Source organism: Pelodiscus sinensis, chromosome 15 (genome assembly GCF_049634645.1).
Source record: "Pelodiscus sinensis isolate JC-2024 chromosome 15, ASM4963464v1, whole genome shotgun sequence".
Lineage (NCBI taxonomy): Eukaryota > Metazoa > Chordata > Testudines > Trionychidae > Pelodiscus > Pelodiscus sinensis.
The window spans coordinates 35,211,715-35,236,542 of record NC_134725.1 but is presented as its reverse complement, the minus strand read 5'-3'; the positions used below and the strand labels follow the sequence as shown (position 1 = coordinate 35,236,542).

The 24,828-nt window shown below is 44.4% G+C and overlaps 1 protein-coding gene across 2 annotated transcripts in view; it reads left to right on the top strand.

Moving 5' to 3' along the window:
- Positions 1-1,347: 1,347 nt before the first annotated feature.
- Positions 1,348-24,828, top strand: part of NAA25 (N-alpha-acetyltransferase 25, NatB auxiliary subunit) — a 54,232-nt gene continuing 30,751 nt past the window's right edge. Inside the window, exons 1-10 of one of the 2 annotated variants that reach the window (XM_075898742.1) lie at positions 1,348-1,562; positions 6,222-6,307; positions 7,156-7,294; positions 9,561-9,679; positions 14,809-14,883; positions 17,134-17,241; positions 18,451-18,529; positions 19,554-19,665; positions 21,252-21,341; positions 22,783-22,952. In XM_075898742.1, the coding sequence (XP_075754857.1) occupies positions 1,505-1,562; positions 6,222-6,307; positions 7,156-7,294; positions 9,561-9,679; positions 14,809-14,883; positions 17,134-17,241; positions 18,451-18,529; positions 19,554-19,665; positions 21,252-21,341; positions 22,783-22,952 (1,036 nt within the window). In that variant the 5' untranslated portion in view covers positions 1,348-1,504. The remainder of the gene's footprint in view (positions 1,563-6,221; positions 6,308-7,155; positions 7,295-9,560; positions 9,680-14,808; positions 14,884-17,133; positions 17,242-18,450; positions 18,530-19,553; positions 19,666-21,251; positions 21,342-22,782; positions 22,953-24,828) is intronic. The other variant, XM_075898741.1, reaches the window with a different exon arrangement.

Below are 24,828 nucleotides of genomic sequence, written 5' to 3'. Positions count from 1 at the left end.
GAATTTCCATCGACTAGTCGATAGGCACTTCCACATTCCTCCTTTGAAATGTGTGGCACTGCCAATTTGAAGTATCCCTCCCCCTACCTTTGCTGCCTCTGGGGGGCGGGAGGAATTGACTAGTCAACATTACTGTCGGATAAGCAAATGCTTATCAGATAGTCGACTAATCTTTAACATTCTTAATGTCTATTAGGAAATCACTTAGTTTTCTTGAACTAAATGTACTTAATGTAGATCCTGTAATCAATTTAATCAAATGTAGATGCTGTTTGGTAATTCCAGTTTTCCCCCCAGAAATGTTACAAACTTTTTTTCTATCTATTCTCTATCCCCCCCCCCCCCATCTAATTCAATGTTCTATCTCAGACATTGGCCAAAGTTTTCATTCATGAAAAAGAAAAGATGGCCTTATAGATGCTCTCAATGTGTAAGCAGTCCATGCTCTGGAGTGAATAAAATATACATAAGTGTAGAAATGTGATATTCTGGGTGCCAGCAGCTGCTGAAGTGGTAAACATTGCTTTACTGGCATGATAACCAGGGGCCTTTTCCAGCCAAGCTGAACCCATCTATAGTTTAACTAGTTAACAATTTACACAATTTTACCACCCCTACTGGCAACATCTTATTGTGTGGTTTTTTTAAAGTCTGCTCTTACACTGTAAACATTTATAGGGATATCAGTTGCATACCCTCCTAGGCATCCAAATTATGGATCCTGTGGTAGTCATAGATTTTTCAGCTTCAGTCCAAACCTATTCGCTTCCTTTCTTTGAGCATTGGTCAGAAGACAGGTATCTTACAGAAAATTATTTTTAAAGTCTCGATCCAAAGGGAAATTGAGTCTTTATGTTAGCTATGGAGCCAATCAAGGGAGAGAGCCAGAGCATCTCCCTGTCCTGCTGGACATGGCCTGAGGCCCCATAGTGCTGGCAGTTCAAAGGGGCCTGGGCTCAGGCCGTACTCCGCTGGGGTGCGAACCATTCTCCGCCCTGCCCCAGGAAGAAAGGAGCGGGGCGCTGCCTGAGCCTGCTTCCTCCGTGCTCCAGCCGGCCAGGGGAAGGCTGGGGCTGATTTTCTCCCAGGTCCGGGGACAGGGCTGGGCCTAGCTCCAGGAGGGGGGGGGGGGAGACGTCCCACATTGCTGTGCAAGCCTGGGGCTGCAGCTCTGGGCAGGCAGCCGTGGGGCGCAGCGGGCACAAGCGTGGCCAGGCCGGGAGCTGAGGGAGCTGCCGGGAGGGGGCACCATCCCGCTATAACGGCGGGCACCCGCCTATCGCGACAGCACGTAGCGCCGCGGTGGGCTATCGCGATAGTTCCGCGGCTGGCCCTACCCCTTCCCCCAGGGCACCGGGGACGTTGGTAGCGCGACAAGCCCTCTCGCGGGAGAGGAGGGAGGCGCGTGCCGGGCTCCTCGCGCCCAACCGCTCGCTCGCCCGCCCCCGCCCCTGGCCGGTCCCGCCGGCGCGGCGGCTGCGCACTGCGGTTCTGCGCTCTCATCATGGCGGCGCGGGGCCATGTGCAGGACCCCAACGACCGGCGCCTCCGGCCTATCTACGGTACCGACCCCTGCCCGCCCCCGGCCCCGCCGCGCGGCTAGCCCCCGGCCCTCCCAGCCGCCCGACCGGGCCGCGCCGCCACCGCGGCCTCGCCTGCTTCCCTCTGCCCGCGGAGCCGTGCTGGGCCCGGAGGGGCGGGGGGGCTAGACCGGGCAGGGCTGGCCCTCGCCACCCCCGAACTCCTTCAAGGGAGCGGGGCTCCGACCGCGGGCGGAGGGCAGCTCCTTCCCGGGGCCCCTCGGGCGCCTTTCGCCCGCCCCTCTGCCCCAGCAGGGCCCCTCATTCCGGCGGCAGCCTCTGCTCACTTTCCCCCGTCTCTGCCCCTCAGCCCTCCTCGGGGTGCCCTCAGCCCCGTATCTCCCCCCGTCCTGGGGGCGGGGTGTGTGGCCCTGGGTTCCCCTCCCCATTCAGCTACCCCCGATGTTAGGGGTTTTGTTAAAGGGCAACTGCCCCTCCCTCCCCCCAGTATCCTGCTTTTCACACGTGTTATCCGATCATCCTGTCCCCATTTTAGGCTCTGTCGCGATGGTTTGCATCTGATATGGAAAATAGCACGTGAGCAGGGACTTATCGCTATTAAGCGTCCCTCCCTAAAGCACGTGGGGCTACTGTGGGGTAAAGAGACTTTGCATAGTGTTGATTCCCCCTCCCCCCAACTTTTCCTCACCCCTTACAAATCTGTGATTGATCATTACTTGTATGTTAAAGTTCTAGGGTCAGGCTTGTTAAGGAAGCCATTATGGGTAGGTGTCAGTTGTTTTGTGAATATGGGAGGAAACTCAGGGATTGGTCCTTTCTTTCTCACTGTTGGTCTTTGTCACTGTATTAGTGTTTAGTCTTCAAGTTTATTGCTGTTCAAGGCAAAATGCAAAGAGAATCCTTGCCCCAATTAGCTCAGTCTGTTATGTAAGTAAAGGGGTTTATATCTACATTTGGGAGCTGTGAAAACTATTATTTTTCTTGCATGATGGTATACTATAGGTGATAGTGCTGGACAACAATCCTTGCCACAAAGAACTTTTCTTCTGGGCTCTCCATCCCAAAATCCGATCCTAACTTTACACATGATTTTCTTTTCAGCATTAGAGAATATATTTGCCGCATTCCACTTCTGTATATTTTCTTTGCTAAATACGCTATCCCATGCTTTAACCTCCTGTGCAGCTTTACTATTCTCTCTTGTCTTCCCCACACTTGAAAATCTCTCAACTCTAACTTTTTGGGGGAGAGAAGAAAGTGGTATAATTTCTTAATGCAAAACACCTTTTGATTGGACAATTGCCATGTTAATTTCTTTTCCTCGTAGTTGAGAAATTTTTGTTCCCAATTTTTTTATTTGTTTGTTTGTTTTAATATCCAGAGACTTTAAAGGCAGGTGCATATTTTTTAATGCAGAAATGAACTTTTTGTCCCCATGTTCCTTTCCAAACAAACATTAAATATTCACCATGCAAAACTGATTTTTAAACTAGATACTCATATGTGAAACAGGAGAGAGAAGCCACATGCTCCTTAACCTGGTCAATTGAAATATTGGGGCACCTAGACATCACAGTGATGGCTATACAAAAATCAGTAGAGGGATAAAGCAGTGAAACTTATACAACAGAGTAGTCTTGTTCAACAGCCTCCTGCCTGAAAAGTCTGCCCCAAAATATCCTTAAGCATGGCATGCAGTTCTTCTCCAGCTTTATTAGGAGACACGTTGGTTGAGAAAGTAGTAGAAAAAATTGCTCAATATTTGTGCATGTGCCACATTGGGATGTTGTTAAACTTCTAGCATCCCCGAACAGATAATTTAGAGGGTGCAGAAAATATTTTTTGACTTCTCTTTACAAATAAATCACTGATTAGAAAGACAAGAGAAAGTGCACCTTTCTTGTTTTTAATCACTTATCCTGCAAAGAAAACTTTGCAAAAAGACCCCTAACCGTATCCCCGGTTGAATTGTGGTAAAGTCATTGGCTGAAGAATGGGGTCACAGCTACTTGATGTTAATTAAAATACCATAAAAAATAAAACCATGAAGATCTTGCTATATTAAAGAAAAATAAATGTATCAGAAATTGTAATCATGGGACTCTAGACTGGTTCAATGAGCTGAAAGTTTCCCTGAAATTTCTACAGCATGCTCTGATTGCAAATATATCACTACATACAAAGTCTTTAGAATAACTTCTTAAATTGGAGAAAATGTAAATGTTAACTGTTAGAAAAACTTTAACTTAAAAAATTGACCTAAAGTAAGCCAGAAAACACTGAAATATGCTGTCTTTTTAACTGAGATGTATTTGGGTGTTTCAGCCCACGGGCACCGTGTTGAGGACCACTGATTACTTGATTGCTGAGGATGCCAAGACAACTTTGGCTGTCTTTTATCTTAATTTGTTATACAGTAATCAGAAAATTAATTATGTGTTGCATTTTTTCCATTAATTTAAAATCTTCGCCCACAGACTTGCTATTAATAATTTGTTCTTTAATATCTTTCTTACATTGAAGCTCTTCTCTGATAAATGGAAGATGCCAGCTTTTTTGGTTCCTGAGAAACTTGCTCATATGTTGACAAGGCACAGTCCTTATTCTGCTATTTAGAAAGGCTTGTAGTTTTGTGTGTTACTGTGTTGGAGATCTACTCTGTGTGGGTGGGGTGGAGGAAGTGCAAAACTGGATACTGAAGGAGTGTCCAAAACTGGATACTGAAGGAATGTACACCAAGGATGCAAAGAAGCAGGTAATTGACTAATTGTGCAGTCAATAAGATCCCAGACCCAGCACAAGCCAGGACTGAACAGTTCTGGCTCCTGCTGGGTCCTGGACTGCTGCGCCTCTACGTCTCCTGCCCCTGCACTGCAGAGACGGTGCTGGAGGGAATCGGCTTTTAAGCTGACTCCCCCACAGCACCAACCGCTGACACCTTCCTCCCTCCCCTTACAGAGGCAGTAAGGGGGTGGAGAAGCGAGTAGTCACTCGACTAGTCACTTACATCTATAGCGTGTACCATGAAATAGAAATACTGAACCAAAAAAACCATCAATTTATTGAGAGGTTATCAACTTGTTCTATTTCAGAGTTTTAAAAAATTCTCTATTAGCAAATATTTAAGGTTAGCCACCAAACTAGAAGACACATGAGAGAGGTTGTTGTATATCCTTTTCAGAACAGCAGCCTCTTATACATTCATAATAATATTTTATCCTATTATTTGAAATACTTTAAAGTTTTGTTTTATGGACAGACTACACAATTTGCACTTATACAGTTCTAGTTCACTTAGCAATGGTTCAGTTCTTTAGCAAGGACATACCATAGTGGCAAATATTAAAGGCTACTTAATGTAGTCTTGGTAATATAAATTTGAATTTTGTAGAATATGATAGGACATTACTGAAGAACACATTAACTTAGTGGAATCCATCCTCATAAGAAATACAGTCCTTGCAAAAAAGTGTATAATTTAATTTCAGTTAGTTAGTGTTGGCTCCTAACCAGGAATTTAGAAGAAATTTAGAAACACTTCACTTTTGCTTTTTGATCATTGGCTATATCCCTACACTTAGAACCGTGGTGGACAACCGGCAATTGGAGTGCCACACATAACTAGCCTATCAGGGTTCTGTGTGAGGCCTGGAAGATATTTTGTTTACTGTTGCTCATGGACATGGTTGCCAGATTCTGCTGCCTTGAGTCTGTATCATTTTTATTCATACTGATATTACTAAAATAACAGACATGTAAAGCAAGGGCAAGTAAAGTGAGGTGCATGCTGATTGCACGCAGCATTGATTGTAATATATGGCCTATTCGTCTCGAGAGACGGTGGTAAGCAGCGGCAATGACAATCTATGAGCTGTGCGCTTTCTCTGCATCCAATCAAAGCGCTGTTATGGTGTAGTCTGCACATCCTGTAAATTCTAGGTATGCCAGTGCAATTAGCAAAACTACTCTCTCCTGGGAGACCTTGGTTACAACACTTTTTAAGATGGAGGGCCACTCATGCAGCCCACTAACTATCCTGCATTGCCCATTGCTGACCTAAAGTAAAACAAATCTCATATAATCTGTGGTGCAAAGACTGAGTGGGTTTATTTTTCACTTCTCAAAATATTCTCTTATTCTGACATGTGTTTAAAAATTACTGTCTGACTATATCTCATTGGATGTGGAACTGAAAATAATATGAAAAGGCAAAATTATAGCCACCTTTTTCTAAAGGTATGTCTACACAGCATAACTTCCCTTTCCCCCCACTGTCACAATAGGTCTCAGATCCCCCATCAGCTGACCTCTGGCTCACAGGGTCTACAGTATGGAACTAAAAGCAGTTTAGTTCTTCCTCCTCAGACTGAGACCTCCCCCTTACTGGGTTCATAGCTAAACCCACTATGCTATGTAGGTCATATTATAATGAGCTTTCATCGGGAAAGACCAAAAACTCTCTTACTGCATTTGGATGACTAAAACTAGAACAAAAGATATATTTTTAAGATGCACAGTGTAAATGGTCTCTAAACAGGAGTTTAGTAGTTATGAACCGAGCTTAATTTCTAAACAAAATATCACCCTTGCAGCATGGACCTCTCCTCTTTGAGATTAGGAAATAGACATCCATCTTTTCTTTGCTCTCAGTTGTAATCACTGTGTGTGTTTTTTATATAGATTATCTTGACAATGGCAATAATAAAATGGCAATCCAGCAGGCTGATAAACTGCTAAAAAAACACAAGGATCTTCACTGTGCGAAGGTAAATGTGATTGCTTTTTTATGGTATTCTACCAAGTGCACACAGTTCTAAAATTTAAGGAAATTCTGCTGTCCCATTCAAGCTTTCACTAATCTTATGGGTTTTTTTTACAGAGGCCATAATGTTTCTTAGAAGTTTTCAGATGGTTAATAGAATACGTTAAATCATTGAATATCATATTTGTTTGAAAATGTATAAAGAAATGATAGAAAATAACCTACAAAAATTCCACCCTTTGACTGCTATGATGTTACTAGGGCTTCTGCTGTTCTGTCCTTCTCCCAGGCTCCTGGATACTGATGCAGCTGCAACTTACCAGAGCTTTCCCAAACTGCAAGAGAGTGAAATGATGAGAATATTTTAGTTTCTTTTCTGACCACATAGTTCTGAACAGTAGCAGTGCAAACTAGTAAGACTGATTGGTTTCACTCAGCTACAAGTAGGGAAATCTGAGCAGCAGCAAAATCACTGAAATTGGCAGTCTACAGACTGAGGAAGGCAGCGCTGCATCACTTTATACCCAAGGTTTCACCTTTTTTCCCATTTGCTGACTCCTAAAAAAAATTCTAAGGGTGGCACAGACCCCTTTAGAAATCTTAGACATAGGTTGAAAACAACAATTTTACATTATTTGCATTTGGAAGATTTTCCATGCAGTCACAAGATTGTATTTTTTTTAATGAAGTCTTAGATTCTTCAGAAATTGAGGGCAGTCACTTAGACAAGTCCATTTCTTACCATGGACAAGTTTAATTTTTCTCTAATAATGATCTTTTGTTTCAAAATAAAGTTTCTTCTATAGGTGTTGGCAGTGTTTTTTAACAGCTGCTTCTTTATTACATATATAGGTATTAAAAGCGATTGGCTTGCAGAGAACTGGGAAACAAGATGAAGCATTTGCTCTTGCACAAGAAGTAACTGCACTCGAACCCACAGATGACAACTCTTTGCAAGCACTGACTATCCTTTATCGGGAAATGCACAGACGTAGGTTTTTTTGGTTTTACTTTCTCCTGCAAATTTGAACTTCTTGATCATAATTACATAATGTTTCCTCTAGCCTTTCTTTAAAGTTAATTGTCTGGAATTTAAAGGGAAACGTATAAAGTAGAGTTACAAGCATGGGCTCTTTAATAATACAGCCGGTGCCCGACTTACGAACGAGTTACGTATCAGACACTAGGTTGTAACTCAATCTGTTTGTAAGTCAGATTACATTCACTTACATATGGCCGCGCTGTTCATAAGTGCGGATTTCGTTCATAACTCGGGTTCCAGGTGAATAGGAGGTTTGTCGTAAATACGAACAGTCGTAAGTTGATGTGTTCATAACTCGGGGACCAGCTGTAGGTGGTTCAAACGTGGGATTCAGGTGCCCAGTTTGGCACAAAACCATGTAAATGTCCTTTTGACATAAAAATGTCCGTTTGATCATCTTAAATAAAGATGTCCTAGCTAGCTTCTGTTATTGAAAAATGGGTCATAAGTAATTTTAACATGGTATGTTAGTCATAATATCAAACAAGTTCACTCAAACTTACTCCAGCAAAAACAATGTGAAGTTATTGTTAATCTAAATGGGAACAGTGTAAATGGTTAGCAGCTAATATTATATATGAACTTTGAAGAAGCAGTGTAAAATGTATATAGACACAATCAAGGAATTTAGCCCCTCAAAATTACTTTAGAAGTTGTGTTATAGACGTAGAGGGGAAATCCTGACCTCTCCCTTTCCTGTTACTCTTTTGAAAACAATTCCTCTAAATCATGACTTCTTGGGTGGTTCAGTAAACAAAGCTGTGCATGCTTATTGAGAGAAAAAAAGCATACATGATTTGGTTTGTCTGAAGCAGTAAGAGATACCTTAGCACAGCAGTTCACAACCTTTTCAGGTGGGGACCCATTTTGACAATTCAGGAAGACTTGGTGACGCACGGCAGTTCAAAAACGGGGGGAGGAGAGAGGACAGAGCCACCTGGGGAGACACTTGGCAACCCTTTTGAAATGTAATGATGACCCATATTTGGGTCCTGACCCATAGATTGGGAAACCCTGCCTTAGCACTATCCTGAGGCTGTCAGTAATGTTTATCAGATTTATTGCAGAAAATGATTGTAGATTGAAATGAGGAGATATAATTGCCTGAGTCCATTTCTTTGATATAACAACCTCTTGTGTCCTTTACTAGTTAATTTCTGGCACATAATCTTTGCTTTGTGAAAGCACCTTTATTGTAATAATATGAAACCCCTTCATATCTGCATTTTCATCTTTATTTCTATAATTCTCAACTTAAAAACCAGAAACATATAAATGTAAAAATAGTTGGATGTGTTATACACAGAAAGTAATCATTCAAGAATATATAAAACCATACTAAATCTTAAAACATTGCATGTATAAAATAGTTTAAACTTGAGGAATTCATTCTGTGCCTTTATGTGAAGAATAATTTGAATTTTAAAAATTCCATTTAGCATAATGATTGTATAATTTCGAATACACTCTTTTTTGGGGTACCAGGGTTTTTTAATGTATAGCATAATCATGCTTTATATATTAGGCAGCAGTTTTCAAACTATGGGTTGAGACTCCAAAGTGTTCATGAACCTGATTTTATCAGGTTGCCAGGACTGTTGTTAAACTTGCTGAGGCTTGGGGCCAAAGTCCCCCAAACTCCTCTCTCTGGGATCGATGCTTTCAGTCCTGGGTGAAGGGGGCTTAGTTACAGGCCCCCCTGCCCAAGGCTAAAGCCCTTTGGCTTAGCTTTGCTCACCCTGCCTCACTCAGTTGGTCTGAGGCTTTGGCACCCATCCTATCCTGTGCCCAGTGTGGTGGGCTCAGGCTTTGGTCCCCCATCCTGAGTCATGTAATAATTTTTGTTATCTGAAGGATCTCATGGTAATGAAGTTTGATAACCACTATACTAGAGGGAGCATCCTTGAAATAGTTTAAACTTGAGGAATTCATTCTGTGTCTTCATAAATCATTTATTTAAAGTATACCATCTCTGCATGACCAAAGTACAAATCTAGAATTGGTGTAATGCCACCAAATAGGTAAACTTGGAAATTTCTGCATGCCTACTATGTATTTGTGGACTTGGGGTGCTAAGGGAGAGAAACTACTTCCTATATGTGTTGAATGTAATTGTATTACCTTGCATAGCATCCCATGTGTTATCTTGAAATAGCTGCTTTATAAATTTATGTCCCAAATGTGCCTGAACTGAAACATCCTGTTTTTGGTTTAGCGGAGTTGGTAACTAAACTTTATGAGGCAGCTGTAAAGAAGGTTCCCAACAGTGAGGAGTATCATTCTCATCTCTTCATGGCCTATGCCAGGGTCGGGGAATACAAGAAAATGCAACAGGTACCTTCTCCCATTTCAGTTACAGTAATTATAGGTGGTGCATTTAACTATAGTGGGGGCAAAGTTCTTAAGATAGAAGTGTGATTTTTGTTTTGTTTCTCCCCCTCGTCCCACTTGATGGCTGCCCATGAAACAAAGAAAATAATAACTAATGTTTCCATAAGGCTCTTCTCTGTATCTATCATACTGTACTAGTGAGCAGCACCTTTTAAAAGTTATATTAATCGTTCTAAAAAGCTGTGATGAAGCAATACTAAAGTTCTACTTCATGAGTCAGTATTTGATACAGTGTTAGTTAGAACCACTACTTAGATTTGTGTTTTTATATACAAGACAGTTGTTTTATTTCCTTTCAAAAAGAAAAAGATAACTTTATGAACTACAGTATGTGGTCTGTACTGATGCAGTATGTTTTGTTGGCCTTCTTGTCCTATTAGGTTCCTGTTGATGCCTATTATCAGAGAGTACTAATACAAATAAGGTAGTGCATTAGGCAGGAGTAGTTAACTTCTCTGAGAGTTCCTGAGGGCCACGGTTTCAAATACTATATAAACGTAAGCTTTTTTTTCTTGCCTGCACTCTTATTTCTAGAAACCAGTATGTAGTTGGACTGTGCAGTTAGTATTTTGAGAGACAAAAAAGCTTGTTTTTTCTTCACTTGCATCTTGGTTTTCTGCTGGCAAGACACTCTCATGCTTGTTAGTTTTGTTTTTCATCCTTCCCAAATTAGGTGCCTAGAGAATGCCTATAAATGGAAGTCTCTTTTCAAAGTGCGCATTCTCTCCCTTTTTAATGTATAAAAAAGCAGAGGAAATCAAGCAAATTGATTCCAAGCTCTTCCCACTGTACTAGGGTCATGGTACAGAGATTCAAGTGACCTTGTCTACACAACTAAAAAGAGTTGAACAATGGTGATTAATGTCTGTGTGGCCCAGCTGCAAATGGCTCAATTAGAACAGGACTGAATAATTGATATATATAAGGTATGGACAAACACAAATTGTGGGCAGGCTGTAGGAGTGGCCCTCCACCTCAGTGGGCCTCAGCAACTCGTTGAACAAGGGATTCCACCTTTAGCTTTTTGGCCTCCCTGTCTGCCCCTCACTCTGTGCACCTCACACACTGCAACGTTGGAACCCCACACCTACCTGCTCTTCCCCTCCCTCCCAGCACTTTTGGAGCACGCTAATTAGGGATGTTAAATAGAGGTTGGTAAGCTAATCAAGTAGTTGATGTAATTTCCATTGACTACTTGATTAGTCAATAGGGCAACGTCTACACTGCAGGGTTTTTGTGCAAGAAGTCTTTTGCAAAAGAGTTGTTGTGCAAAAGCGCATCCACATCTCAAAGTGCATTGCTTTTGTGCAAGAGAGCGTCCACATTGTATGGATGCTCTTGCGCAAGAAAGCTCTGATCGCCATTCACAGAATGGCCATCAGAGCACCTGTACTTTTTCAGATAGGCTCTTTTTGAGCAAGAAACCCCTACGGAGCGTCAACACGTGCCTTTTCGCTCAAAAACTGTAGCGCAAAAAGGAATTATGCCCTGTAGAAGGTGGCATACCTACATCGCAAAAAGCCCTCTGTTTTGTCGATTGACTGTAGATTTTCTTGCGCAAAAACACTCTTGAGGCGTGGATGCTCTGTGGGTTTTTGCACAAAAACAGCAAAAACCTTGTAGTATAGACGTAGTCTAAAGGGGTTCGCTCTGGCTGTGCTTTTTAAACGTAGTAGGAACCATCAGGCTCTTACTGCATTTAAAAAGCAGAGGTGCAGTGTCTGGGATCCAGCGTGAGCCGTGGAGTCAGTGCTGGGGTGAACTGGCTTTTAAGCTGGCTCCCCCCAGAACCAGCTCCTGCTCTCCCCCTTGCTGCCTTTGATACAGAAGAGGCAAGCACGGTGGGGGGGAGCGACTAGTTGAGTAGTGACTTGACTAGTAGCTTACATCCCTAGCTTAGTACCCACTTCTCCCCCTCCCTCCCAGAGCTGGAATGATGCGAACAGCTGATTTACAGCATTCCCGCTCTGAGAGGGAGAAGTGGGGACAGAGAGGGAATCAGGCTATTTGTATGTTTCAAAAGTGCTGGGAAGGAGCAGGTAAGTGCAAGGTTCTGGTGCCCCACTGAGTGAGGTGTGTGGAAAATGGGGGCAGCCAAGGGAACCACAGGCCTCAGGTTGGGCTACAGGTTGCCCACCATTGATGTATATAGTGACTTATAGAATGATAAGCTTTTTATCAAAAGACTCTTCATAGAAAGCTTGAATCTGTAATGTGGCAAAATCATTATTTGTCACATCTCAGATCTGTCCTGAATTGATAGGTTATTTTAGACTGCTGCTTAAAATAGATCTTATTGTACTAAGTACTTTCAGTATTAATTTAAAAATAGCTGAAGATTTGACCACAGCACCAAGGAATGTATCTAGTTTGCTAATCTCTAAACTTGCTTGATTGTGTTTGTTGCACATTTGACCCACGTCAGCCAGACTGAAATCTCAAAACAGCCAACTACATCCTATACCAACCTCCAGCAAGCTGAGACATTGCACTGGTATATGCCTTCAGAGTGCTATATAGCAATATGGAAGAGATCTGTCTGTTTGACATACCTATTGGTGAATATCAAAACAATTTTGGATTTACAATTTTTGCATATTAAAAGGGCCAGATTTTAGTTTGATATGTGGTAGATGATGCCTATGTGAGGGAATGTTTGAAATAGAATAACTTCCATTCTAAGTTAAGTGATTTGGCTGTGTGTTGATATTTAGAGCTATATTTTCCAAGTATGCATTTTCTCAGCTGTCTCTTGTGCCACATGCCTTCAAAATCTGAACACATGTATGTACAAGTTAAAAATGTTCAAGTGCAGGTGTTTACATTAATAAAGTGTAGACTTGGTTGTGTGTATGTGATTGAAACTGTGCACAAATGGAAACCAGAACTGAAAACTTTTCCCTTGGTCTGCAGAAGTATGTAGTGTGTGCATGAACGTGCACATCCTGTATCTAAACCAATAGACCAATGGTCTTCAACTTTTATATGCCCAAGATCCAGGTTTGAAGGGCAACCCAGGATTTTCCACACCCTTTCTCTGAAGCCCCTCTGAAGTTTTAAGGTGCTGGCTCTGGAAGGGGGCTCAGGGCTCACTCCATCCTCGCTTTTTTCATTGCTTATTGTCCCATACCCTCGCAGGGACAAGGGATTGAGTTTCAGGAATGGGTGTGGGCTCTGGGCTGAGGCAAAAGGGTTTGCAGAGTGGGAAGCGTCTCCAGGCTGAGCCTGAGGCAGAGGGTTGGGGTGCAAGAGGTACGGGGGTGCTGGGTTAGAGGGGGCTCAGTGCTAGTGCAAGAGCTCAATGGTGCTGATTCTTTGAGAGGGCTCAATGCTGCAGCAGGTGATTGGAGTGCAAGAGGGGTGCAAGGGAATATGGGGTGCATGCTGGCTTTCAGAGTAAGGTCAGGGCTGGGGCAGAGGGGTGGGATGCAGTAGGGGGTTTTAAGGTGCTGGCTCTGGAAGGGGGCTCAGGGCTAGGGTTTGGAGTACAGGAGGAAGTAATGGGGTGCTGGTACTGGCTCCTGAAGGGTTCTGGGGTGTGGCCTCCTGCTGGGCTACACCTACTGTGGGTGGCTTCCACTTGGCAGCTTGGTGAGGTTAAGGGAAGCTGCTCCGGCCCCACACCACTTCTGGAATGGATCAACATGTGTCTGTGGCCCTAGTGCTCTATGCTCTGCCCCCTCTGCCTTCCCTTTCCCAGCCCATGGGAGCTGTGAGGATGGTTCTTACATGCAGAAGCAGCATGCACACACACACAGCTCCACCTGCTGCTTCTGGGAGCTGTCCATAGGTGTGGGGCCATGGCAGGCCATAGCAGCAGCCCCGTTCCACTCCCAGAAATTGCAATTGACTGGTAGAGTCCTCAGGATCTACCCGTCAGTTGTAGTCTACTGGTTGGCAACCACTGCTAAAGACGCTTTGAATAATGATTGCTCTGGAAATGCCTTTCCATGCTAGCTGAAGCAGTAATACACTTTAAGAAACAAGCAGCAGCTGATGGAGGGAGAGAAACTGTGTCACTACCAATATAAAGCCGGGTGAAGGGTGTTTCCTAGGGCAGCATTTCCCAATTGCCAGTCAGTTGACTGCCGGGCCACTGTGGCTATTGGAGCTCAAGCCTGCTGTTCCCAGTGGCTCAGTTCCTGCAGCCGTGCTGGCTCAGGCAGTGGCAGCAGGAGGCCTCTCACTTCTACCTCCCCACTCCGTGCTTGTGGAGGAAGGAGGTGCGAAGAAGTAGGGAGCATGTGTGCCACCAGCGGCTGCTCTCCCTGCTTGCACAGCTGTTTTCGGCAGGAGTAGAAGGTGCCTCTCTAGGACTTTGTGCTCCAGCCGCTGCCTGTGCAGCCGCTTTTGCCGCTGGCGGCACTGGGGCTGAGGTGGAGCAGGAGGGGCCTCCCCAAGGCTCCCGCTACAGCCCTCCACTTGTGTGCCTGCTTTTGCTGGCAGCAGCACAGGGGCTGAGGCATCTCTCTCCCTCCTTCCCCCTGTAATGGTGGCCAGCCCGGGCCCTGTGCTCTCCCTTCCACCCCTGGGGGTGCAAGACACACTTGGGAAGGGAGGGAGCACAAAGGATAAACACTCTCCCTGGTCACACAGCAGTAATGACCACTCTGTCTAGATTGGGCAGCCTTGGTTTGGGAAGTGTGGGAGTGTGTTGGGTGCAAATGAGGGGATGTGTGAGGGCTGCAGGGGTCAGAGATTAAAGGGTCAAAGGGCACGGGGCGTTGCAGTGGGAGTCAAAGGGTGTAAGGCACTGGGGAGCAAGGGGCTGGATTGAGGCTATGCAGATGGTAAACTTTTTTTTAATATTTGCATAATAAATATGCAAATGTACAAACAAAATGTTACCGGTCCACAAAATGTTTGTGCATGGGCTTGCTGGTCCATGGCATAAAAAATGGTTGTGAGCCACTGTCCTAGGGAATTTATATTTAGTTGGGGTGGTTAAATTCTTATCTGGTCACTAATCCTCAGGAATGTTGTCTTTATTGTCATCACTCTTTCACTTTCTATGATGCAGCTTATAAATTGAAGCATTTTGAAATGATGGATGCATGTCTTACATTTTTCAGGCTGGAATGGCACTTTATAAAATTGTCCCCAAAAACCCTTACTACTTTTGGTCTGTGATGAGCTTAATTATGCAGGTGAGTACAGCGTTGGGATTGAATTAAAGACTTGAACAGTGGCTGTACTGATAGCATTGAGATGTTCTGGGTGTTGACACATTATGAAGAATACACAGTAGCTTTCTTGAATAAGCTGGCTGGTGCCCGCTAACATTGTAGGGTGCTTCTGTTTCTATGTAGTGTCAGCATAAACACTGACCCTTCCTCAAATCTGTATTTTCTGTATGGTCCAGAAATTAACCTGGTATTGTCTGCCTCCTAGATGTCAAGATTCCTACAACAATAAAAAGTAAAATGTTCTTTGTTGCATTAGCACAGATAACAGTCTTGAGTGTTAATCCAGCTTCCTGACAGACCTTGTTTAGGCAAAGAATCGTAGTATGCTAGAACTGGAAGGGACCTTGAGAGGTCATCAAGTCAAGTCCCCTGCCCTCTTAGAGACTGGACCGAGCACCATGACAGATTTTATCTAACCTGCTTTTAAATATATCCAATGATAAAGATTCCATAACCTCCCTAGGCAATTTATTCCAGAGCTTAACCATCCTGACAGGAAGTTTTTCCTAAGATCCAAAATAAACTTCCCTTGCTGCAATTTAAGCCTGTTTCTTCTTCCCCTATCCTCAGAGGCTAAGGAGAACCTTTTTCTCCCTCCCCCTTGTAACTCCCTTTTTGTGTCTATTTTATGGACCTTAGAGTGGCTAAGCTGCACTGCTGTAGCTGCACCACTATAAGATTGTTCTATGACAACAGGAAGGAGCTTTCCAGCCAGCACAATTAAACCACCCTCAACAAGTGGTGGTAGCTGTGCTGGCAGGTGTGTGTCCCCTGCAAAAATAGCACTGTCTATGCCAGCGCTTTTGCCAGTGAAAGGCAAGATTCACACCCCTGAAGTGCAAGTGTAGATGCAGCCTTAGTCAAGCAAAAAAAAAAAAAAAGCATGGAAACTGTAATTGTCTTTACTATACTTTAAAATAGTTTTCTCTGTGGGATGACCTCTGAGTCCTACGGGAACATGCCCCACCTCAACCCGAGGGCCCACATGGAAGGCTGGGGCTGCCTACTGCCCCACCCCTCCCCTTCCCAGCAGGGGGAGGGAAGCAGGACTTGGGGTGACGTGGCCAAGGCTCTCCTGGGACATGGGAGGAAAGCTGGACCTGGGAGCAATGCCACCTGGCTGTTGGAGTAAGTTAGGCCACGGCGGAGGAGAGGGATAAGAGGGCCCTGGCTGGCAGGAGGAAGGGACAAGAGGGCTCTGGCAAGTGGGGGTGTTAAGAGGACCCTGATGGGCAGAGGGGAGGAAAAAAGGGTCCTGGTGGGTGGAGAAGGGGAGAGACAAAGGGCCAAGTCTGGTGTGGCTGCAGCATGACCCTTCCCGGTGGCCAGGGTGGGAGCCATGGTTGTCTTTGTGGGGACTTGGGTGGGGGTAAGTGGAGGCACATGGGAGCCACGTGACCTCTCAGGGGCTTTGTTGGGGGAGACGTGTGGGAGTCGCAGAGCCTTGCGGGTGCCTGGGTGGAGGCAGGGAGGTGCACAGGACTTGTTCGGCATCTCCAGGGTGAAGTGGGCACATGGGAATTGCGCAGCCTTGCCCCTTGCCAGCTGGGGACAGAGCCATGCCGCCTTCCCCCTCCCTATCAGAAGGAGAGGTCCAGGAGTTGCCCCTCTTTTCCCTTCTCCTCTCCCCCCTCCTCCCCCAGAGAGAGAGACCTAGGCCAGTGTCAGTCCAGCTCAACACAATCCCCCCCCTCTTGGCAGCTGGAGGGAGGGAACTGGGCCCACCACGGCCTCAGTTCAGCACACAAATCCCCTTCCAGTGGCTGGAGTGGTGAGAAGCAGGGCAGGCCAGGGCTGCTATACCTCGACCTGGCCCTCCCTGGCAGCTGGGGAAGAGCTGGGGCTGCTTACCTGAGGAGAAGGAGGTTGGCAAGCACAGCAAACGGGGGCACTGCCCCCGAGTATGCTTTGAAATAATGTAGTTGTACAGGAAATGAATCCACTAAATGGCTAATGTATTTTTATTGATAACACGCCTTTTACATTTTTCTGAGACTCCGGTTGTGAAGCATGAGCATTTCTTTGTATCATCAGGTGCTTATCCAAGCTGCATGGTTTACAAACCACAGTGTCCATGCATGTAACTGGTTATTATTTCTTGGGTTGTTGCATGTGCAGTATTTCCCCTCTGATGAAAAAATTAATTTTGAGTTGAACAATATGAAAGGCTGATGAATTGCTATGCTACAGTGATTCTTTTCTCTCCTCTAGTCTATTTCAGCACAGGATGAAAAGCTCTCCAAAACTATGTTTTTACCCTTAGCTGAAAGAATGGTGGAAAAAATGGTGAAGGAGGATAAGATTGAAGCTGAGGCTGAAGTAAGATTTGCGGATGTTTTCTGTTTGGTTTGCTCATTGTTAGTGCATTTTGTGAATTTTATGTTGTGCTAACAATATAGCTTAATGACTTTATATAGCATACCTAATACTGAATCTTGTTCCCATTATGGTGCTCTAATTTTCTTTAGTATTAAGTATACCAAATAAACACTTGCTGGTGATCCAGGAGAGTGGGCTGGACAGTGTTGGCTAAGGAACCCATAAGATAAAAACAGAATTCCATGCCTCAGAAAAACTTGCAAACTTAATAAAGAGATATTGCAGGCAGGGAGTCAAGTTTTCATTTTAAACACAGTAGTAGTAGAGACTGTCGCAGTAGTAACTTCTCAAGAGCTGACTCTGAGAAAACAAAAAAGGTAAGATTCTTTCAAAGGACTGTGAGTGAAATACATATCAGCTACGTCTAGACTGGCCACATAAGACGGAATAGGCATGCAAAGCAGGCAAGTCAGAATAGGGAAATCCACGGGGGATTTAAATATCCCCCGCGGGATTTAAATAAACATGGCCGCCGCTTTTTTTCCGGCTTGGGGAAAAGCTGGAAAAGAGCGTCTAGACTGGCGCGATCCTCCGGAATAAAGCCCTTTTCCGGAGGATCTCTTATTCCTACTTGCTTTATTCCGAAGGATCGCGCCAGTCTAGACGCTCTTTTCCGGCTTTTCCCCAAGCCGGGAAAAAAGCGGTGGCCATGTTTATTTAAATCCCGCGGGGGATATTTAAATCCCCGCAGATTTCCCTATTCTGACTTGCCTGCTTTGCATGCCTATTCTGTCTTATGTGGCCAGTCTAGACGTAGCCATCCTGTTCACTTTTTATTCAGTTACACATCTTGGTCATGCTTGCTGGGGTTCTCCTCTTGGTCAAACAAAGCAATGTGGTCAGCAGCTTTTGTAGAGGAGCATAAGAAATGAAAGGGAGAAGAAGAGAGTGTGACAGTAGATGTGGTGGAATTGTGAAGAGTTCATTGCTAGATGAAGTGATTCCTTTGTAGTGTTTGTAAAGCCCCAGGGATTCTTTGGGATAAAGGGTGCTAAATTAAATTCTTGAATTTTCCTCTCTGATGGCTGTTAGTTTTCAGGCAGCATTGACTTTCTCCTCTTCTTCACAACAGAATCACAAACTGTTTTTATTTCCACTTTTCACTTGCTTTAGTTCCAAATGTCAGTGTATCCAAATCTTTCTTCTAAGGTTGAACTCTACTACATGATACTGGAACGTTTGGAGAAGTATCAGGAAGCCTTGGATGTTGTTAGAGGAAAACTAGGAGGTAATTTATCTTTCAGTATATTTGGTCAATTAACAATCCCAGCTGTGTGGAGGTTTGGCAGTGTTCTTGCTTTTATCCCAGGTCTTTTTTTGGGGACTTGTACTATGGTGATTTACTTAATTTACACATGTAATAGCTGTAAATTAATGAGTACCAGTAACACACATTGAACCCAATTCTGTAGATGCTACTGAGAAAGAGGAGTTGTCCCACTAGTTTCGTTACACTGCTTGTGATGTCATTCACTACACTCAGGAGTGTCTGCAGCATCAGTTTCATTTTAAGTGTTAAAGTAGCAGCATGTCATACAAAGGGCAATTATCCGATTAACATAACTGGACCCACAAAACCCAGCTTGTCAGCTTAGAAACATTATACCCTCTCATCCTAGATGATTTTAGGGCTTTCTTTTTCTACCACAAAAATTCATCTGTATCTTAAGAGCAGCCAGTATATCAAGATTCTAGCCAGACTCTACAATTCTGCACTAAGTCTTATGTATTTTCAAGTTAGGGTTTTGCACCATAGGCCCAGCAGCTTCTGAGCCATATTTCTAGCAGAAAAAGGAGGGTAGCTGTATTACTGAGAAAATAATTTTAATAGTTTTAGTCCCTTCTTACGCCATATGTTGACCAGTAAACAGGCATAAAACGTTTTCTTTCTAATCACAGGATCAGCACTTTCCTCAGCTGGAAAGTATGTGCTGATCCAGCAAAGAGTTTCAGCACTGATGCACTTGTTGAGGTGCCAGTCCTTAAAAATAACGTTAAGTCTCCCCACTTTTCAATAACAAAGCACTCATTTCTAGCACCCTTGATCTGCAAGATATAAGACCTTAAATGTGCTACTGACTTCTTGGTTCAGCTATGCTTTTTGGCATAGGTCCTGGACTTCAGTCCTGGCCCATCAGTTTCAGAGAAGAATGTGTTTTTCTCTTTTGCTTCCTGTGTAGGATAAGAGAATGTTTTATTCTGAAAGTTAAGGAAAAAATATTGAAATAAATTTACAACTATTTCTGATTTAGAGAAGTTGACCAGTGAGCTCCAGAGTCGAGAGAATAAGTGTATGGCAATGTATAAGAAGCTGTTCAAGTGGCCAGAATGCAATGCACTGTCTAGGAGGTTGCTCCTGAAAAAGTAAGTTGAAATTTCAGCTGTCATTTAAAAATAGAAAATGAGAAACATGGGCAGTTAAACATGGGCAGTTAAGTGCTTGTTGTCTTCTTTCATTCCTGCGATAGCAAGCATGTGTAGTAGTTGAAGTAGCAGAAAAGTTAGGATGGCTGTAGAATATTCAGATCTATCCTGCTGATTCACTCTGTGACCTTGGACAAACCTCTTCACTGCTGTACCTCAGCTAACTGTCTCTCACAGCATTAAAATTGTTTTGAGATCCTCTGATGGAAGGTGATATAACTGCAAATTATCATTAGTTGATATAGCTCTGCTAACTTTCACCGTGGACAAGTGAATTATACAACATTTGCCTTCCTGAAATAAACTCATTTCAGTCTATTTCCAGAGACTGGAAGTAGCTTATTGTCCAACATGCTAATTTTCAGGAAAAAATGCAAACTTGTACTTAAATTCCGTTTCCTATTACAATTATTTCCTACAACCTGGTTCTCTTAATCTGCCAGGCTTAATCTGTGGCTGATTTACACTGCAGCTTAAGGCAATATATGTACATTGTTCAGGGGTGTGAAAATGAACCCCCCTGAGTAACACAAGTTACACTGATCTAAAACAGTGCCCACACTGTTATATTGGAAGGAGACTCCCACTGACACAGCTTCCTCCTCTCACAGGAGTGAAATAATTATTTTGAATTAAGATCATCATCCTGTGGGAATAGCATGTCTTCACCAAATGTGCTGCAGTGGTGCAGCTGCTCCCATATAGCTCAGTAGTGTAGACTTACTCTTTGAAATTCATCAGCTGCTTTGAACAGGGCAGGGCAGTATATCCGAACAGAACAAATGAGGAGGATCAGATCTGCCTCTGAGAGCAGTCCTGAGGATTTGTTTGTTGTAAGGACGAGGATACAGTTAATGAAATTATAGGGAATCCTGTGTGAAGCTGCCATCCAAAGATCAGAAAAAAACATGTTACTTAGAAGTATTTCTTTAGCAAAAGGTTAAACATAACTACACTGGAAATCCTGGAGTGACATTAAAGCACCTGTTTAGAAAAATGTTTGTCCGGAAAGGAGGGGAAACAGTGACCTAGCAACAGCTAAGGTAATTACAACTGAAACATTAGCTTGAAATTGAAAATTTTTCTATTTACATTTTGCATTTGCAGCACTTTTACTAGTTTGTTGATGGTTAGATCAGATGCATTCCCTAGCTCCTGTGTTAGCAATTTGGTGGCACTACTATTGTTCCTGCTCTCTCCTTTTTTGGAAAGACCTTTTGTAAAAGCTAATCAGAGTCAAAATCCTTTTTTAAAAAATTGTAAAAAAACCTTAAAATATAAATCTTGACAAAACTGTATGAGAAACTCGAATTTCTTTAAATAATTTGGTATTAAAAACTTCAGGTTAACAGTGCTCCTTTAAGACGGGAAATTTTCTAGTGAAAATGACTGTTAGTGTGAGTATTTCCTCTGTTTTAATTGTTCTGTCATTTGCAAGATCTAACTGTTTTTGAAATAGAGTAAACTTGTATCTGTGAGTAACATTATTTGCATTTTTCTTAATTTTGCTCCTTGCCTGTTTATAGCTCAGATGATTGGCAATTCTATATAATGTACTTTGATTCAGTCTTTCAACTCATTGACAAATCCTGGACTCCTCCAGCAGAAGGAGAGCAGTAAGTTAATTACTATCTCTGAAGGTGTCTTTTTTCTTTGCACTGTAGATGCCAAAGTCATAGTTTGTGTCCCTTGATAGTTGTACTTTAGTGCATATATTGGCAACTTTTAGGTAGTCTAGGGCCACAGAACCCTCTAAAATACCGTATTTTCCGGCGTATAAGGCGACTGGGAGTATAAGATGACCACCTAATTTTTTAGTTAAAAGATAGGGTTTCGTCTTATACCCCAGCGCCCTTCCGCCTCCTTTGCTCCCGGTGTCCCTGGTCTGCTGGAGACGGTCCCCAGCAGACCAGAGGCACCGGGAGCAAAGCCACAGCAGCTTTGCAAAGCCTCAGGGGAAGCCGGCGGCGGGGCATCCCAGGCGCACCTGGGATGTATACCCAGCGTACAAGACGACCCCTGATTTTTGGGGGATGTTTTTTAACATCAAAAATCGTCTTGTACGCCGGAATATACGGTAATTAGTGGGCTGAGGTATGACACTCAGGGTCCTTCCCTTTCCCCCCCGCCCCCCACAGAGTGGGGGAGAGATTGTCCTATGGCAACAGCTCCTGTCCCTCAGGGCTGTGCTCCTCTCCTTGCTCCACTCTCAGTTATGTCTACACTGCTGGTGGGGGACAAGTTTCAGAAAAAGGTATGCAAATTTGCATACCTTTTTCAGATTCTTTTTTCAGAAGAAGCTTTTCCGACATATGGCCCATCTACACAGGACCAAATATTGGAAAAACATCCTATTTTGGAAGAGCCCTTATTTCTCATAAAATGAGGAATACAGTGCTTCCAAAAGTGTGCGTCTGCTTTTCTGAAAAAAATTTCGGAAGAGCAGATGTGTTCCCTGGATGCAGCAGAGTTTTTCCAGGATACGGAGATATCCAGGAAAAAATTCCATAGTGTAGACATAGCCCCCGTTGGCTTTCACCACAGAGTCAATGTAACACATGCATAGTCAGGATTCCCTCCCACTTCAATGTGATGCCATGTCTCCTTCCTGACCCTGGCACTTCCAGGTTGCGGTGGTCAAAATAGAACGAGTTGGCAGGCCAGATTACAGACCCCAAGCTGCCAGTTTCCCATTCCTGCTTTAGTGTATCCAGTATAAGTAAATGGTTAATGTAAATGCATCCTATGTGGAGCTCCTATTTCAAGTGTCGTCATGGTTGTTGGCAGATACTGTGACCCAGCTTCTTAGCTATGGAAGCTGGTCCTTGTTGCAAGATGGCACTGACCCCCTTTGGAAGCAGGTGTATAATGCTAGTTTTGATTTTATTAGTGCTTCCATAACCTGCTTCCTTAATGGGTCTTAGTCAGAGAGTCTGTTGAACCTGGTAGCCTTGAAGGAGTGCTGCTAAGGCATGCTTACCACTTAATAACAGAACTTCAGAAATGGGAATGATGCAATAAAACTTGAAATCAATACTCCTTTCTTTAACTGCCCAGCTCTTTGGAGGGAGAAGTGCATTATTCTACAGAGCAAGCTGTGAAATTTGTAGAGGAGAGGATAACAGAAGAAGCTAAGAACTCTCGGCCACTTCGGGGACCCTACTTAGCCAAGTTGGAGTTGATTAGACGTTTGCGGCACAGAGGTTGTAATGATGAATATAAACTAGGTAAGAGCCACTAATTAGATGATAAATTAAACCTTAAGGGAGTGAACACTAGCCTAGAGCAAGCTCCTTATGCTACGATCATCAATTTAGTAGTGCCTGATGTAAATTGTATGCAGGGATTGCGTGCATAAATCTTGATGAAAGGTAAAGAGAACACCAAGTATTATTCTTATAACAATTCTAGAATGTTTTAGAGCTTTTAAAACAAAGATTTTTGGGGAGATTTCAGAGGTTCCTAATGGGTTTAGGAACACAAATCTAGTGATTTTTCACTAGCTGATACTACTTTGGGCTCTTCGGCAGCCGTGTTAATGGGAACAGTAATATTTCTTAAATGCACTTATTTGGTGGTTTCATCTCTCTCTCTCCTCTCTCTCGTTTATATATTTAAAGTTTTCCTGTGGGATGTATGAATGACATCATCATGTCACTCTGCGTACCATAGGCTCTCTGCCCTGACACTGTTTGGGGACCTGCAAAGCCACTTAGCAGCCTAGCCTGGACAGATTCCGCCTCCCAAAGGTCCTGCCTGCAGCCTTTCGGGCAGCCCCCAGCCCAGGAGCTGCTTCAGCTGTTGCGAGGCTCAGGTCTCAGGAGAAGCACTAGCTACAGGGGAAGACACCTACACCCCCCCCCCCACCACCTTCCTGCTGCCTCATTTTCTGCCGTGCCTTGAGTGACCGTGTTCTGAGCCCATCGCCAAGCCGCCCCCAGTGAGACCCAAGCTCAGACTGGCTCCCTCTCACCCAGCCACACAGGGGCTGCAGCAGCAAGTGGCACTTCTGCAAGGCAGCGCCAGGCAGCACTGACCTGAGTAGCTCTGGCCCTATTTGCCTAGCGCTGCAGCCCTTCATTCTCCCTCCTTTCCTGCGTAGTTGGAGCACTAGCACTGTCTTCCTGCTGGAGGTGGGGTGAGAGAGAGCCCCAAGCCTCACTGTGCAAGGAAGAAACTCTCCCCCTCCCCCCCCCCCAGGTTGGGGAAACAGCAGCACGTGCGTGCGCTGTCTGGATCCTTTCCCTGACTCCCATTGGCCAGAATCCGCCTAATGGGAGCAGCGGAAAGCTGTGCCTGGGACTGATGCACAGCCCAAAGACCAGTAAGTGCCCCCCAACCCTTTCACCACCTCCAGCCAGACAACCTCCTCCCAGCCCATTCCTGCCCCCTTCTCTCTGGCCAGATACCATGTACCCAACCCACTCCTACCCCCACGCCTGCTCCTGCGTCCTACCCTCCCATCCAGACTTCGCACCCTCAGCCCCTCCTGAACCTCACCGCCTTCCCATCTCCATCTCTGTTACACTATTGCAGCCCTATCCCACACACTGAACCCCACATTTTTGGCCCAACCCAGAGCCAGGGGGGCTCTCAAAATCCAATAACCCTAGAGCCCCAGAAGAGTTAATCTGGCCTGACACCTTGAACCTCAGTCCTACCTCTCCTCCCCTCATGGGGCTGGAGCACCAGGAGTGTGAAGTGTTTCAGTTGGGGGCCACATCAGTGAGGGCTGGGAGTTTTTAAAGGGGCTTTTTTCCCTCTTCTCACTTCTGTGGTCCCCAACCAATTTTTTTATGTGGGTCAGTAGTCCCCAACCCAAAAAAGGTTCCCCACCATTCTCATTAATGAAGACAATGTTGAAACCTTTTTCTGTTGGACATATTTTACTTCATTTAAAATGAAGCTTGGTCAGCAAGGCTCCAATTGGGGCCCAGCCCCCATCTGCTCTCAGCATCTTGTCCCTGGTCCCAATCCTGGGACAGGTCCCACTGTCCAGCCTCCATCTGGCCACAGAAAGGCCTGGTGGTGGCCCCCTGCCTGCTGCGGCCTGGGTAGCAGGAGAGGTCACGTTCTAGCTGCAGCAGACAGAGGGTGGTTGGC